The sequence below is a fragment of the Mytilus trossulus genome, chromosome 3 (genome assembly GCF_036588685.1).
Source record: "Mytilus trossulus isolate FHL-02 chromosome 3, PNRI_Mtr1.1.1.hap1, whole genome shotgun sequence".
Classification (NCBI taxonomy): domain Eukaryota; kingdom Metazoa; phylum Mollusca; class Bivalvia; order Mytilida; family Mytilidae; genus Mytilus; species Mytilus trossulus.
In genome coordinates this window covers 21,963,261-21,979,775 of record NC_086375.1, presented here as the reverse complement: position 1 = coordinate 21,979,775, position 16,515 = coordinate 21,963,261, and the positions used below count along the sequence as shown (strand labels likewise).

General features: G+C 30.4%; 1 protein-coding gene across 1 annotated transcript; it reads left to right on the top strand.

Moving 5' to 3' along the window:
• The first annotated feature begins 157 nt into the window (after positions 1 to 157).
• Positions 158 to 16,462, top strand: LOC134710445 (trafficking protein particle complex subunit 6b-like). Its single transcript, XM_063570804.1, has 6 exons — positions 158 to 296; positions 4,459 to 4,520; positions 6,107 to 6,224; positions 7,239 to 7,322; positions 15,619 to 15,712; positions 16,224 to 16,462. Exons 1-6 carry the CDS (start codon positions 216 to 218, stop codon positions 16,253 to 16,255), a joined length of 471 nt encoding a protein of 156 aa, XP_063426874.1. The 5' UTR covers positions 158 to 215; the 3' UTR covers positions 16,256 to 16,462.
• The last annotated feature ends 53 nt before the right edge of the window (positions 16,463 to 16,515 follow it).

Genomic DNA, 16,515 nt, shown 5'->3' with positions numbered 1-16,515 from the left:
ACGTATAAATATACGGATATTTTAAAGGCTATTCACAATAAATTACAGTTATATTAATGTAAAATTCAAGCAATATCTAATTTTGTATTTATTTAAAATATCAAACAAATTCCAAACGATTAAACAACTTTAGGAATTTTGATTGTAGTAACATCAACATTATAATTTTGTTTCCAGACAAATGCCAGATGAACACTTTATTGTAGAAAACAGAGATGGCAGACGAAGTGATATTAGAATATCTTCATATGGAAATAGTTAACTATATTTACCGATCAAGCGAGAAACCAGATCAAGTAAACATGTTTTGTTGTTGTTATTGTTATCATACTACAGGGAATCCTTAAATTCTATTTTTGTATTGTATACTGCCTGTGGTTTTCATAGTTGTAGAACACTGTCACTGGTCTCTGGAAACAGGATTCTTCTACATGTTCTAACAACATATCCTTTAATCTATACATTGATAGTCAACCTTTCCATTGATAGTAAAGAGAAGTGCAATGTATTTGTTTCGTGGGGCAAGGAGCCACAATGTCAATTTCTACTGTATTTTCATTAGAAAAATCCCCTCCCCTCTGAGACTGTCCCAGTCACTGAGTCAATAATACAGTATGATATCAAGCAGTATCACTATCAGAATCAAGGGAGGGGGATTGGATGGAGACTGTATAAACCATTTGAAAATTGACAAACCAATTGACGACTTTTAGCCATAGTAGACCTTGTTCTTATGGTGAATCCGGGTACGTTTGCGCCCATTCACGTTGCACCCGATTACGTTCGCCCCCATTCACTTTCGCACCCTACACGTTCGCGCCCAATCTTTATTGCTTTTGTGTTACATAACTTTGTTATCAAGTTTTGGCAAGTGTATTCATATAAGTATATTTGTTGTCATTGTCTGAAATTAAAGTGAGACAACTTTGTTTTTTTTGTGTTGAATATATCTTATTCTTGTTTTGGTTTGTGTATTGCTAACTTTTATTTCATTGTTCCAAAATAAAGAAATACTCTGACAACGTATTTTTTGTGTTGAATAAATTTTAATCATGTTTTGGTTAGTGTATTGTATAACTTTATCATGTTTATGTTTCATTACTTGATGGCCAAGCTATTAAAATCTTTTGTGTTTTTCATTTAAAATCTTCTAAGTTTTACTCATACCAAGCTAAATACATGCAGTATTTACATCAAATCAATTACAAACAAAAATCTTGGTTTTCTCATAATAAATAATTGAACTGAAATTTGATTTTATTATGAAATTGGGTGCGAATGTGCGAGGTGCGAACGTGTAGGGTGCGAAAATGTATTGGGCGCGAATGGACCTGATACCTCTGATGGTGTACTGTTATACCGCTGTCCCAGGTTACGGGGAGGGTTGGGATCCCGCTAACCTGTTTAACCCAGCCACATTATGTATTTATGTGCCTGTCCTAAGTCAGGAGCCTGCAATTCAGTGGTTGTTGTTTGTTTATGTGTTACATATTTGTTTTTCGTTATTTTATATTAATTAGGCCATTAGTTTTCTCGTTTTAGTTGTTTCACATTGTCATTTCGGGGTCTTTTATAGCTGACTATGTGGTATGGATTTTGCTCATTGTTAAAGTCTGTATGGTGAACTGTAGTTGATAATTTCTGTGTCATTTTAGTATCTTGTGGAGAGTTGTCTCATTGGCAGTCATACCAAATCTCCTTTTTTTATATTTGAACTATGACATGTATGATTGCAATTGTGATGTTAATGTTATTTTAAATACATTAATTCTAAAATATAAAAATAAGAAGATGAGGTAATATTAAATGATTGCCAATGAGGCAACTCTCTACAAGAGACCAAATGCCACGGAAATTAATAACTATAGGTCACTTTACATGTACAGTGTACATGTACAACACCGAACAATGAGCAGAGCCCATACAGTACTGTTTGCTATGAATTGTCTTGAAATGACAAATTAAATGTAAAATCATTTTCTTTTTGTAGTTTCTAAAGATTATTAAATAAAATATTCTTTTTGTCTTTTTGTAATAAAACTGTGTTTCTGCATATTATATTTTGTACAAGAGGCACAAATTTAGAGAAACTGCAATAAGCGAATGAAAAATTTTGTCTGAAAATAACTTGCATAAGTTATGATTAGCTATAGATTATCAATGGATGACCTTTAAATGTAATATCACCAAATCATCATGATCATAGTCACATCCAACATACATGTATGAAAAAGGCAGAGAAAAAATCTTTGAATTTGACAGTTGTAGAAAATTAATCCTATATTTCATTACAATAAACATGATAAATATTGTCTAGGTTATAAACATATATCTTTGGTGTTTCAAAGCAGGATTATTGTTTTTAACCGGATTTTTGTGACAAAAATGTCGGTTATTGATTTGGGGATGCTCGGCGGGCAATCAAATGTTGTCCGTGCATTAACTCATGAACCATTCAACCAAAGCTTTTAAAATTTTAATATGTTGTTACTGACAACTAAATGAAGGTCAAGTTCAATAATGGCGATTTTGACTTTTACCGTTCAGGAGTTATGGTTCTTGAAAGATTGAAAAATGGCGTTTCCAGTCGTGTCTGTGCATTTACGCATGAACTGTTCTACCAAAGCTTCCCAAATTTTAATATGTTGTTACTGGTGACAAAATGGAGGTCAAGTTCAATAATCACAATTTTGACTTTTACCGTTCAGGAGTTATGGTTCTTGAAAGATTGAAAAATGGTGTTTCCAGTCATGTCCATGCATTTTCTCATGAACCATTCAACCAAAGCTTTTTAAATTCTAATATGTTGTTACTGATGACAAAATAGAGCTCAAGTTTAATAATGATGATTTTGACTTTTACCGTTCAGTAGTTATGGTTCTTGAAAGATCGTAAAATGGTGTTCCAGTCGTGTCCGTGCATTTACGCATGAACTGTTCTACCAAAGCTTCCCAAATTTTAATATGTTGTTACTGATGACTAAATGGAGGTCAAGTTCAATAATGACGATTTTGACTTTTACCGTTCAGGAGTTATGGTTCTTGAAACATTGAAAAATGGTGTTTCCAGTTGTGTCCGTGCATTTTCTCATGAACCATTCAACCAAAGCTTTTCAAATTTTAATATGTTGTTACTGATGACAAAAAAGAAGCCAAATTCAATAATGATGATTTTGACTTTTACCGTTCAGGAGTTATGGTTCTTGAAAGATCGTAAAATGGTGTTTCCATTCACGTTGTTGCATTTACTCACAAACCATTCAATCTAAGCTTTTCAAATTTTAATATGTTGATACTGATGACAAAATAGAGGTTGATATTGACAATTTTCACTTTCACCAATCATCAGTAATGGTTCTTGTGATATTGCCAGGACACAAATAAATGCTAATTAATCCGGTTTGCTGTCGTTGTGACAGCCTCTTGTTATTGAATAGAATATTTTGTGAACTTGAGGTTACATGGTTACTAAAGCTTGTACACAGGTTAAAAAAGGGGTGAACATTTGATTATTCAAATTCAATTGATGGTTTATTTATGATATATATACATGTATGGATTATGATATGAAATGTTATGTGAAATTTTGTCTAAAGTACTGGACCGGATAAAACTTTACACATTCCAGGTATTTTTATGTCCCATTTATGGGCAGTATGTTTTCTGGTCTGTGCTTCCGTCTGTTTTCGTTCGTTCGTCTTTCCGCCAGTTTGTCCAGTTTCAGGTTAAAGTTTTTGGTCGAGGTAGTTTTTGATGAAGTGGAACTTGAAACTTAGTAATAAAATTGAGAAAGGAAATGGTGAATATGTCAAAGCGACAACCACCCGACCATAGAGCAAACAACAGCCGAAGGCAACCAATGGGTCTTCAATGTAGCGAGAATTCCCGCACCCGTAGGTGTCCTTCAGCTGGCCCCTAAAATATGCATAATAGTACAGTGATAATGGACGTCATACTAAACTCCGAATTATACACAAGAAACTAAAATTTAAAATCATACAAGACTAACAAAGGCCAGAGGCTCCTGACTTGGGACAGGCGCAAAATTGCGGCGGGGTTAAACATGTTTATGAGATCTCAACCCTCCCCCTATACCTCTAGCCAATGTAGAAAAGTAAAAGAATAACAATACGCACATTAAAATTCAGTTCAAGAGAAGTCCGAGTACGATGTCAAAAGATGTAAACATGTTCCCTATGATATGATCTTTCTAATTTTAATGCCAAATTAGAGAGTTTATCCCATTTTCAAGGTCCACTGAACATAGAAAATGATAATGCAGATTGGGCATCAGTGTACTTGGGACACAGTCTTGTTTTTATTTGAAACAACAATTAATTCTGCACTTATTTTTAAAAATTGCAAATTTAACAAGGACTTTATATAGGGGAAATCAATGATGGTACATGTTACACCTTTTTGTCTAATAACATACATGTATTTTATATTTTATTTTCAGGATAACTGTTTATCAAAGTTGGAATCTATTGGATACAGAATAGGACAAAGCCTTGTTGAAAGGTATTTGATTCTATTTGACCATTTAGGTTTAAGAAGAATTAGTTCCCTTAATGCAACAATTTTTATGTACATGTTCATTGCATAAGAAATTATAGCTTGTGTTTTTTAACTGCAAAATAACCTTACCAACATGACCAAAGAGTAGAAAACATCAAAGGTCCACCAATTGGTCTTCAACACAGTGAGAAAACCAAGCAACCAGAGGTGGACTTCAGCTGACCCCTAAACAAAATGTGTACTAGTTCAATGAAAATGGACATCACACCAAACTCCAAAACATGTACAAAATGTAAATGAACTAAATTAAAAAAAAAGATAAAATAACATTGACCAGAGGCTCACCAATTGGGACAGGTACTAAAATGTGGCAAGGTTAAACATGTTTTTATGCTCCCAATCATGGGCATTATGTTTTTTGGTCTGTGTGTCCATTCTTTCGTCTGGCTGGCTGGCTGGCTGGCCAGCCGGCCATCCGTCCGTCCCACTTCATGTTAACCTTTTTGTATTGAAGTTGAAGTCCGATCACATGAAACTTAGTATACATGTTCCTTATGATAATTATCAGTCTGCACCAAAAACTTTTTCAACTACTAGTCTGAAGACCAATATTCCAACATTTTTCTTATAGGTCTTAACAAATTTCTTCAAAAACTGGTCTGAATAAAATTTTACTAGTCAGTGGCATTGGACTAGTGGCTAACGGTGCAGACTGTTCGATATGATCCTTCTAATTTCTTAAGCCAAATTAGAGTTTTTACCCCACTTTTACGGTCCACTAAACAAAGAAAATGATAGTGTGAGTGGGGCATCCGTCACATTCTTGTATGAAAACTACATTTTGTACGTCATTGGCTTGCCATGATTTCACAAACTCTGCATGTGTAAAACTGGAAGGATGTGGATCTAGTGAAATACTGCTAAAATTGTAAACAACAATCATCTGAAAACAGTTATAAATGAAAAGAATAATTAAGCTTACATCTTATCTCCTAATTTTAATAACATATGATGCACTTCTTGGTTTATTATTCCAATTCAAAATGTTTCACTTAAGTAGAAAGTAACTTGATAGAATTTTCTTTTTTTTTAATTGGCTATATTCTTATATGTTTTGGTCATATTGAAATCGTCTGTACAATAGATATATGAAGATGTGGTATGGAGTGCCAATAAGACAACTCTCCATCCAAGTAACAATTTTTAAAAGTAAACCATTATAGGTCAAGGTATGGCCTTCAACATGGAGCCTTGGCTCACACGGAACAGCAAGCTTTATAGGGCCCCAAAAATGACTAGTGGAAAACCATTCAATGGGGAAAACCAACAGTCTAATCTATAAAAAACGAGAAACAAGAAACATGAATGAACTACATAAACAGACGACAACTTCTTTACATCAGTTGACTTTGGACAGGTGCAAAAAAGGCAGGATTAAACATTTTAATGGTACCAAACCTTCTCCCTCTTTCTGAAACAATAGTAAAATATCACATAAACACATTATGTTGATTTATATATTTACATGGGGTAGCTAAATCATATGATAAAGTGCCACTACAAGTTTAATTTTAAATCTCTTTTTTTAGATTTACAAAAGATGGTACCAGATTTAAAGATGAATTAGATACAATGAAGTTTATATGTAAAGACCTATGGAACTTTGTGTATAAAAAACAAATTGATAACCTTAGAACAAATCATCAGGTAAGAAGGACTTCTTGTCAAGAATCAGTTGTTATATAATGCATTTTTTTTTTAATTCTGGTTTTAACTTTCTTATTATTGTATAAGTAACATTTGGTTCACTTGATCTCTCTTCTTCATTGTTACAATTCAATGATGATGTCTGTGTTTTTTGAGTTTGCTGTATTACAATTACCAAAAAAGGAAACCATTACATGTCTTACTAATGAAATACAAATTTTGCAGATTAAATATCTTTTGTAATGTTTTTTTATTTCTTATAATGAGTAATATATAGATATAGGAAGATGTGGTGTGAGTGCCAATGAGACAACTCTCCATCCAAATAAATATGTGAAAGCTCTTTCACAGGCAAACAACCAATAACTGAAATATATAAGAAATATATATGTTCACTATATTTAGTATGTGCATATCTTGCAAGGTACCCATAACCATCAGTCAGTATCCATTTGACCTCAACCTCATTTCATGGATCAGTGAACAATGTTATGTTTTCATGGTTAAATCCATTTATCAGATATTATAAGCAATAGGTCAACTACATTTAATGTATTGAATAATTGAAAGGTGTACATGTATTTTTCAATACCTTGGATCTTATAAAAAAGAAGATGTGGTATGATTGCCAATGAGACAACTATCCACAAAAGACCAAAATGACACAAACATTAACAACTATAGGTCACCGTACGTCCTTCAACAATGAGCAAAGCCCATACCGCATAGTCAGCTATAGAAGGCCCCGATAAGACAATGTAAAACAATTCAAACGAGAAAACTTGTTTAGTTTTTGTGATACTTGTAGTAAAGCTTTCTATTTATGACTTCATGCATTATCATTAAATCAATGGTCAGAAATTATTAAGAAGCTGATACATTTCAGCATGTGCACTCTTGTTTAAAGATTTATTAATTAAACTGTCCTGAGTGGAGAATTGTATAATATTCAATTCAATTACCCGGTATACATGTTTAATATTTATCAATCAATGCTACTTATTTTTATTGCAGGGTGTTTATGTTTTACAAGATAATAAATTTCGATTTTTAACACAACTATCCAATGGTAAACAATATATGGATTATGCACCAAAAGTAAGTACAAATGTACAACAACAACATATCTGTTTACCTCTCTTGATTTATATTGAAAAATCCCCTGCAAGACCTTTTTTCTCCAGTCATGCAAAATCTCTACAAATGTAAGAATTCCCCATATTTTCTTAAAATTGTAAATTTTACCTGACAGCACAGAATCTTATCATGATTTTTTATTAGAAACAAATTACAATTACTTTTCCTTTGGTTTGGTCAAGAGCAAATTAGGATTTTGTGCCATGATTTTATACACCATAATTCTTTTTTTTCTTTTCTGCACAACATTAATGATCAGTTTTGATTCATTTTCATGATTTGAATAATAAATCTTAAACAATGCAAAATAAACCATTTGTTAAGGGGAGATAATTCATTAGTCTTTATCTGGGGAAAATTGTAATGTAACAAAAGTAAACAAATGTGAAAAGAAGAACTGATTTTGAAAGAAATATTCTAAGACACCAAATCAATTAACAAATGTGATAGAAAGTTTATAAACAAATGGGAATAAAATACATCAAATAAACGTCACTCTTTCAGCTCACTTATTAGACACATGCTCCATAATTCTGTGTTGATTGTTTATCAAGGCCAGGATCTGTAAACTTACCAAAACCTTAGTACTTAGTAGCAGCCTTTTTCTTATGATTAAAAATCACTGCATAAGATTTTTTTGTCTATGATATATTATGGATTTGTAATTAATGTATGCATATCATGGTTCGATAAACTCCTTAATATAAAAAAAGGAGTAGGTCTGGTAAGGACCAATTTTGGCCTCAAATTTCAGGTTCATCGCATATATATCTGATGAACAATAATGACCACTTTTTAAAAACTTAAGTGTCTTATTTCATTTGAATCAATTAGTTTATGTGAAAGAGTTTAACTGATTTAATCTTTAAAAACCTATCGGATTCAGGCTCACATAAGAAAAATCTACTAAATATGCCGAAAAAATGTCACTTTTTAGATGTTTTTTTGACAAAAATGAAAGTGGCCGCATCCATGTTCATCTTCAACCTTTATTTATGTTATGTTTTATCATGAAATACAACTTACATTTCAATATTAAGGATGAACACAAATGCGGCCACTTTTGTTTTACAATAAAAACCGTCTACAATTTAACTAAAATTGTTAAGATTTCAGTAATTTAGCATGACTTAATGGTGCTAGTACCCAATATATGTGCATTGTTTAGTCTAAAACAGACCATATTTATGTAGCAGAAGCATTCTACTGTTCAATAAGTAACTTAAAGTTTACATTTTAACAATTTTGTAAAACTGCTATATTTTGGGGCCAAAAAGGGGTCTTACTGGACCTACTCCTTACCAGAAACGTTTTTGTATGAATAAGACTAACTGTCTTAATAGTTATCAAAGATACCAGGATTATAATTTTATAAGTGTTGTGTCAAATTGAACAGAAATCCATTCCTTGAAGATTATTTGTTAGAAATTCTCATTTTTTTCTAGCTTGAAAGTATAACTGTCACAGGCAATGTTTGATTCTGATTTCAAACTGTTGTAGATTGATTTTATCAACCCCTGATAAAAAAAAATACTATTAGGATATTGTAATGTCTTCCTTTAAACATGTTAAATAAAATTAAAAAAAGATATTGATACCACTCTTTTTCTTAAATCAAAAAATGAAATTATAGCAGCATTAAACGTTATTGAAATATTTGGAACATTTTCTGGTCTTAAATTAAATAAAAATAAAACGGAGGGCTTTTGGATAGGAAAACTAAAAAATTGTAAAGATAAGGTAGATAAAATAAAATTCACAGATAAACCCGTTAAAGTGTTGGGATTGTATTTCGGCACAAATAAAGCAGAATGCGCAAAACTAAATTGGGAAAATAAGTTTGAAAAAGCAAAAAAACTCATGAAATCTTGGAAAAAAGACATCTTACGATCATCGGTAAAATTCTTATTATCAAATCACTTATCATCCCACAATTTACATACTTAGCAAGTATGACGGTCATAAATAAAATGTACAGTGACAATCTAGAAAAAGAAATTTTTAATTTCATCTGGAACGGTAAACAAGATAAATTAAAAAGGTCAACTCTCATAGCAGATTACAGTACGGGAGGACTTAATATGATAGATATCGACAGCTACTTCAACACACTTAAAATTAAATGGGTATCAAGACTAATGAAGTCAAAACATGAAAATTGGTCAATTATTCCGAGATTCTTTTTTGATAAGTACGGGAAAAACTTCCTTATCTTCAAAATGAATTTAGAACTTAAAAATTTAAAACCACTTAAAATTACAACTGAACTACCAGAATTTTATCTGGATATTGTAAATTGTTGGATACGGAAAGGTAGAGGTCAAACAAAATCACCCACTAATTTTAGAGAAATACGCAAAGAAATTATATGGGGTAATAAAAACATAAAAATAAAAAATAAACCATTATTGATGCTCAATTGGATCGGAAGCAATATAATCTTTATTAATGAAATTATTGACGAAAACGGTCAAATCAACGAAAAGACAATACTGCGTAAGTTAGAAATAAAACACAACTGGATAGCCGAACTATCAATATTAAAAAAACCTATTCCAAAATGTTGGATAGATATCCTGAAAACAAATAAATCTGTTAAAACCCGCGTTAATATTAATGAAAAAATAATCAGGATGAATGAAACAGAAATAAATTTAGCAGATCTAGATAACAAAACCGTATCAATATTTTTTAAAAAACAAAACAACTCCAAACATAGGATTAATAAAATGGCAAAAATTTTTAGGCGTAAAACCATTACAAATTAAACACTCCTTATCATTTACAAACAAAGAAATATACACAAACAAACTTAAAGTTTATAAATGGAAATTATTTAGCTATATATTGCCGAACACAGAAAATCATTTTAAATGGAAAATATATAATACGTCAGAGTGTACTTTATGCAAATGCACAGACAATTATCAACATTTTTTTATCGACTGTATATTTTTAAAAGATTTGTGGAATAAAATAACAGAAAAAATGTGAATGATTTGCAATTATATATGCTTATATTGTATTTTTTTTTTCTATTTGTAATTGACTAACAATCAGTCAGATTATATTATAATTAAAAAATGTATGTTTCAAACACAAATTAAACTAAGAAATACTAACAAAATTTATTATATACTACTAACGGTTAACGAGGCCGGGATAAGGTACCGGTATTTGATGTATCAACTAACAAATGTGAAAAACTATCAATAAAACATGAGTAAATTAAAAAAAAAAAAAGATATTGAATGAATTTAAGCAATAAGGCTTTAGTTATTTCCATTGAACTGTGCTTAATTGCTTTATATATTGGGAAATTAATAGGTTTTAGTTATTATCCTTTGACTGTGCTTTATTGCTTCATATATTGGAAAATTTCATAGGTTTTAGTTATTTCTTTTGAACTGTGCTTTATTGCTTAATGTATTTGAAAATAAAAGGTTTTAGTTATTATTCTTGAACTGTAATTTATTGCTTCATCTATAGAAAATTAATAGGGTTTAGTTATTTCCCATGGACTATGCTTTATTGCTTCATATATTGGAAAATTAATAGGTTTTAGTTATTATCCTTGAACTGTTCTTTATTGTTTCATCTATTGGAAAATTAATAAGGTTTAGTTTTTTCCCTTGGACTGTGCTTTATTGCTTCATATATTGGAAAATTAATAGGTTTTAGTTATTCCCCTTGGACTGTGCTTTATTGTTTCATATATTGGAAAATAAAAGGTTTTAGTTATTATTCTTGAACTGTAATTTATTGCTTCATCTATGGAAAATTAATAGGTTTAGTTATTTCTCTTGGACTGTGCTTTTAGAACATATTTTGAAAAATTAATAGGTTTTAGTTATTATCCTTGAACTGTACTTTATTGTTTCATCTATTGGAAAATTAAAAGGGTTTAGTTTTTTCCCTTGGACTGTGCTTTATTGCTTCATATATTGGAAAATTAATAGGTTTTAGTTATTCCCCTTGGACTGTGCTTTATTGTTTCATATATTGGAAAATAAAAGGTTTTAGTTATTATTCTTGAACTGTAATTTATTGCTTCATCTATGGAAAATTAATAGGTTTAGTTATTTCTCTTGGACTGTGCTTTTAGAACATATATTGAAAAATTATTAGGTTTTAGTTATTTAACTTGAATTGTGCTTTTTTGCTCCATCTATTTGAAAATTAATAGGTTTTAGTTATTTCCCTTGGACTGTGCTTTATTGCTTCATATATTGTAAAATTTATAAGTTTTAATTATTTTCCTTCCATCTGTATTGCTTTTGGAACATATATATTGAAAAATTAATAGGTTTCAGTTATTTAACTTGAATTGTGCTTTTTTGCTCCATCTATTTGAAAATTAATAGGTTTTAGTTATTCCAATTGGACTGTGCTTTATTGCTTCATATAGTTGAAAATTTATAAGTTTCAGTTATTTCCCTTGGACTGTGCTTTATTGCTTCATATATTTAAAGATTAATAGGTTTCAGTTATTTCCCTTGGACTGTACTTTATTGCTTCATATACTGTAAATTCAGAAATTATTGCATGCATTTATTATTGTGATTTTGTCATTTTAGACTTAAATGCAATTTATATTTTTTGATAATAATCCTGTTTAGTTTATATAAAATATTTAAAAAATCAATAGGTTTAGTTTTTACTTGAACTGTACTTTTACCAAGTCAGGAATATGACAGTTGTTATCCATTCGTTTGATGTGTTTGAGTCTATTTGTTGACCAGCTGTAGATTTTTACCTTGTTCTATATCTGCCTCTTATTAATTTTGAGGTATTTGACATGGACATTTAGATTTCAGAATCCATCAATATCTTTGACACCATCCCAATGTTTTTTTATATTATTATTTAAGGAGGAGGGAGATTTATAGCAACCACCCTTTCCATCAGTGTTTTCGTCTGTTCACCTTGTAAGCACAACTCCTTCTAAATGTCAGACTGGATTTTTATTGATGAAATATAGAGTTATAAAAATATAAGCTGGGGATGAACATAAAGCAATATAATATCAGAATGCCATGTGAATGTCAAGATCTAATACAATTAATGGTCAGGGATATCCTTGGGAGAGTTCACTCACAGATAAGCTTTTCCATGTTTGTGATATACAGCTGATTTACAATGCAAATGTATCATTAGAATTTATTTTAATTCCGATATACATGTACTTTTAAATCAAATCTTATAATTAAGGTATATGAATAAAGATTTGTTTATAATTTCATTCCATTTTTGACAAGTGTATCATTCTAATGCATGTTACTTTTGTACCAGCATGTGTTTTTATGAGAATCTATCATAACCTTGAAGCCATTAATTAAAAACAAATTTAGTTAATTGTTTCCTTGTACAAATGTATCTATAACGATACATTGTAAATGAAAGAAAATTGCCTCAGCAGATGTCAAAACAACTTGTCACTTTTACATGATTTTCTTATCCCAGGAATAGATTACCTTAGCCGTATTTGGCACAAATTTTTCAATTTTGGGTCCTCTATGCTCTTCAACTTTGTACTTGTTTGGCTTTATAACTATTCTGATCTGAGCATCACTGATGAGTCTTATGTAGACAAAAAGAGTGTCTGGCGTATTAAATTATAATCCTTGTACCTTTGATCATGTTAATAACTTTTTACATGAACACTTTATAGTTTGAAAATTGTTTCCATTTGTGAACATTGCTTTCATCTTTGATATGAAATATGTTCAATTTATAACTTATGTCCAAGGTTCCATCTTTAATACTTATAGAGCTTTGAAAAGGGTTGGATAAATAACAGATTGTTTACAAGTTATGAACAAGAATAAGAACTCATAGGGTATTTATTAGAGATATATTTAGGTTCTTGTATTAAGTCTCATAAAGTTAAATTAGAGAATGCTAAGATTTTGCATTACTTTTATTTTTCTAATTGAAGTGATTTTTTTAATTCACAATTTTTTAATTCTGTTGATAGTGTCCCTATAGCCTTGAATACAGAATGTTGAAAGCAGAAAACTTCCTATTATTGGGTATACAGGGATGTGCCAAAAGTCTGGGTCATAATTTTGCGAGATTTTATATAAAAATGGCCCTCCTTTTTAATAACATACTACATGTATATTAAAATGCATTTACGTTTGATAACTGTATATTGATTTGGGGTATAATCTACATATCATATATAAATATGCTATTGAGAATCTTACATTATTAATGGTCAATTGTTATATTAAATTAAATCAACTCATTTGAAAGTTCACCTTTCAAATAAGTTCCCAAATGAACCCTGGAAATTTGTTTCCTGATTTGATCTTCAATAACGTTAATGTAAGCATGGGTCATATTTTAAATATTGTATACATGTATAAGTATAGGTCATTCTTTCTTAAACATTTATATAACTATACTGTAGGTACTGAATTTCAGTGAATGTTATATAAAAATGGGTACGTTTTTTGAGGCAGAAATGGCACACCCCTACCTAAAAGATATTGAAGTTACCCCCTGTGATACAGTAACAATTCTGAACAGTTACATTGTACATGGCTGACATTTTAAATTTCTGATCATTGTTTAATTCTTTCTGTTCTGACCCTCAAACCATTTTTTTGTGAGAAAATATCAGAAAATATTAGATTTAAATGAATTATGAATGCACATTGTCTTGCTAAGATTATTTAAATTCATAATTAAAAGTATTTGAAAACTAGAAGTAGGCAGATCAGAAAAGAAGCTGCACTTTACTTCTCATCACTGATCAGCTACTGAAGAAATATGAAACCATTCTATTCTGTTGTATTAAAACAAGTCTGCACCTTTAGCCACTAGTGTGATGACCCAGACTTAAGTAAGTATTTGCAAAACTTTGTTTAGACAAATAAGAAATCTCTGAATATTGGTCAGTTGGAAAAGATTATGGTGTTTGAATTTTTTGTATTGTTCATTCAACATATTGCATGATTGACAATATCTAAGTATCTGTAATATAATTTAACAGAAAGTATGTGTCTGATAAATCCCAAAAAGGGTCACACATAACCATGATAACTAGTCTTTACTGTCAAAGTGCTGAGAAATTTGAAAGTGTGAGGAAAATATTTGTAAGACCAAGTGGAAGGATGGACAAGGTGATTGTATTATAGTTTTCAGTCCTGAAGTGTTGGTATCAACATCATGTTAAAATTTTTGTAGGATGTTAAATAAAGGAATTCTGATACTATATTTTTATACGAGTTCATTGAAATATAGGCCATCAGACACCCTTTGATTACGGGTACCTATAATGGTAGTTGTAAAGGAGGTTGAAATTCAATCTGTATTTTTAAAATTCTTAGTTCATGTAGTTAGGTCACTAGAGTTAATAAATTCAAATGATGATGTAAGTAGGGTTAACAAATGTAGGCAATCAGACATTCTTTAATGAGCATCAAAATATGGTATCCAAGATGGTATCAAATCTCCTTACTTAGATGACCTTCACAAATCACCCCCATAAAGAGTACCACATCGTAAAACACTGCACAAAAAGTTAAAATCAGCAATAATGAAAATATAAAACTGTTTTAAATGGCTTGTTGATGATAATTTGAATGTAGTTCTGGTTCAGTGATTGTACATGTATTAGAATATTGAATAAAACATACATTTTTTATGTAAATTGTTTCCCTAGTTTAGTAAGACCATGATAGCATCAAATATCTTCCTCTATTACCCATTAAAGGCGCTCTGTCTCCAGAAGTTGGCCATTTTCAGATTCAGCATTTAATTCATATAATTGTATGTTGGAAGATTTTCGAAATACAAGTACCATGTACTTCATTTTAGATTATTTGCCATATCAGTGAATCAATCAAAATTGAATTATATAAAATAATAAGATGCAGGAATCACCATAGCTTGTTGCAGAGTGAAGACAATCTATCCTTGAATTTCTTTGCTTTATCATTAATAATTTTTCCTTTGAAATTTTAAACACCATCCTAAATTTGAGGTTCTGAAGACACTGATCTGTAATTTTTAAGAAATTAAAAAATTGACAGAACTGGAAATTTCTTTCATTACCTTTTGGAGACCCATTGAGCTGGTCACAAACAATATTTCTATGCCCCTCCGCATCACAGGAGGAACTGAGTGTTACCTTTGTCTGTACATACATCCCAAATAAGCCTCAACCAAATGTTATATAAGCTAATCCAGTCTATACTGAAATTGATGTAAATTATTTTATTTGTCCAAATTTGATTTTGTATTTCAGCTTCTTGCATTGCCATGTGGATTAATGAGAGGCGCTTTAGCTAACCTTGGTATCAACAGTATTGTGACAGCAGAGGTCACAGCTATGCCTGCATGTATGTATATGTCTAGAACATTGAATGTGAATATAAATTTATCAAATGAACATCATTTATTGACTATCTAGTAAATAGCTTTTGTCAAAGACTTTTAGTGTAAAAAAAATATTAAACTGCATAAAAATGATAGGTACAGAAAAAAAGGTATTTTAGTTGACTGATGAATATCTAGAAAACTTAGACATTACTGTACATGACATGTACATATTGAATGTAAACAGATGTACTGGTATTTATCACTCTTTTGGTAGTTTCTGTTTAAAAAAAATGTATGATTTATTTCTTATTTATTTTAGAATTTCTTAAGGTTCGAGAGTAAACTATGTATTTTAATAAATGTTTACAAATTAAGTTGAAAAATTACCCTACACTCGACTACAGAATGATTATAGAGCCATACAATGAAAGTAATTTCAGTAAAATGGCAAATCTATATAAAATCTTGACTATTTGACTAGGGTATACTTTTGAACAATCTCTTACATTATAAATTTTATTTCCATTTCAGGTAAATTTCAAATACAGATACAGAGGACTTGATACTACCTGTAACACAACTTGTGCAATATAATTGATGTGATAAACGTAATGTGACAGAACTGAACTGGTTGCTGATTGTACTAGCCAGCTCCAATTTTCTTAATATCTATTGTATATAATAGTTTTAAATGATGAAAGATTATGACAGGAATTCTGAGTGAGACTGAGAAAGAGTGATTTAGAATTCATAAATGCTGAAAATCTAAATTGGTTTTACTTTTTCTTCATGAAAATATGCAGTATTATATTATTGCAGATGA

Coding starts and splice junctions, on each gene's coding strand:
- LOC134710445 (XM_063570804.1), top strand. CDS start 216: ATGGCAGACGAAGTGATATTAGAATATCTTCATATGGAAATAGTTAAC. Junction 7,323..15,618: donor ATATGGATTATGCACCAAAA/GTAAGTACAAAT, acceptor TTTGTATTTCAG/CTTCTTGCATTGCCATGTGG. Junction 15,713..16,223: donor GGTCACAGCTATGCCTGCAT/GTATGTATATGT, acceptor TTTCCATTTCAG/GTAAATTTCAAATACAGATA.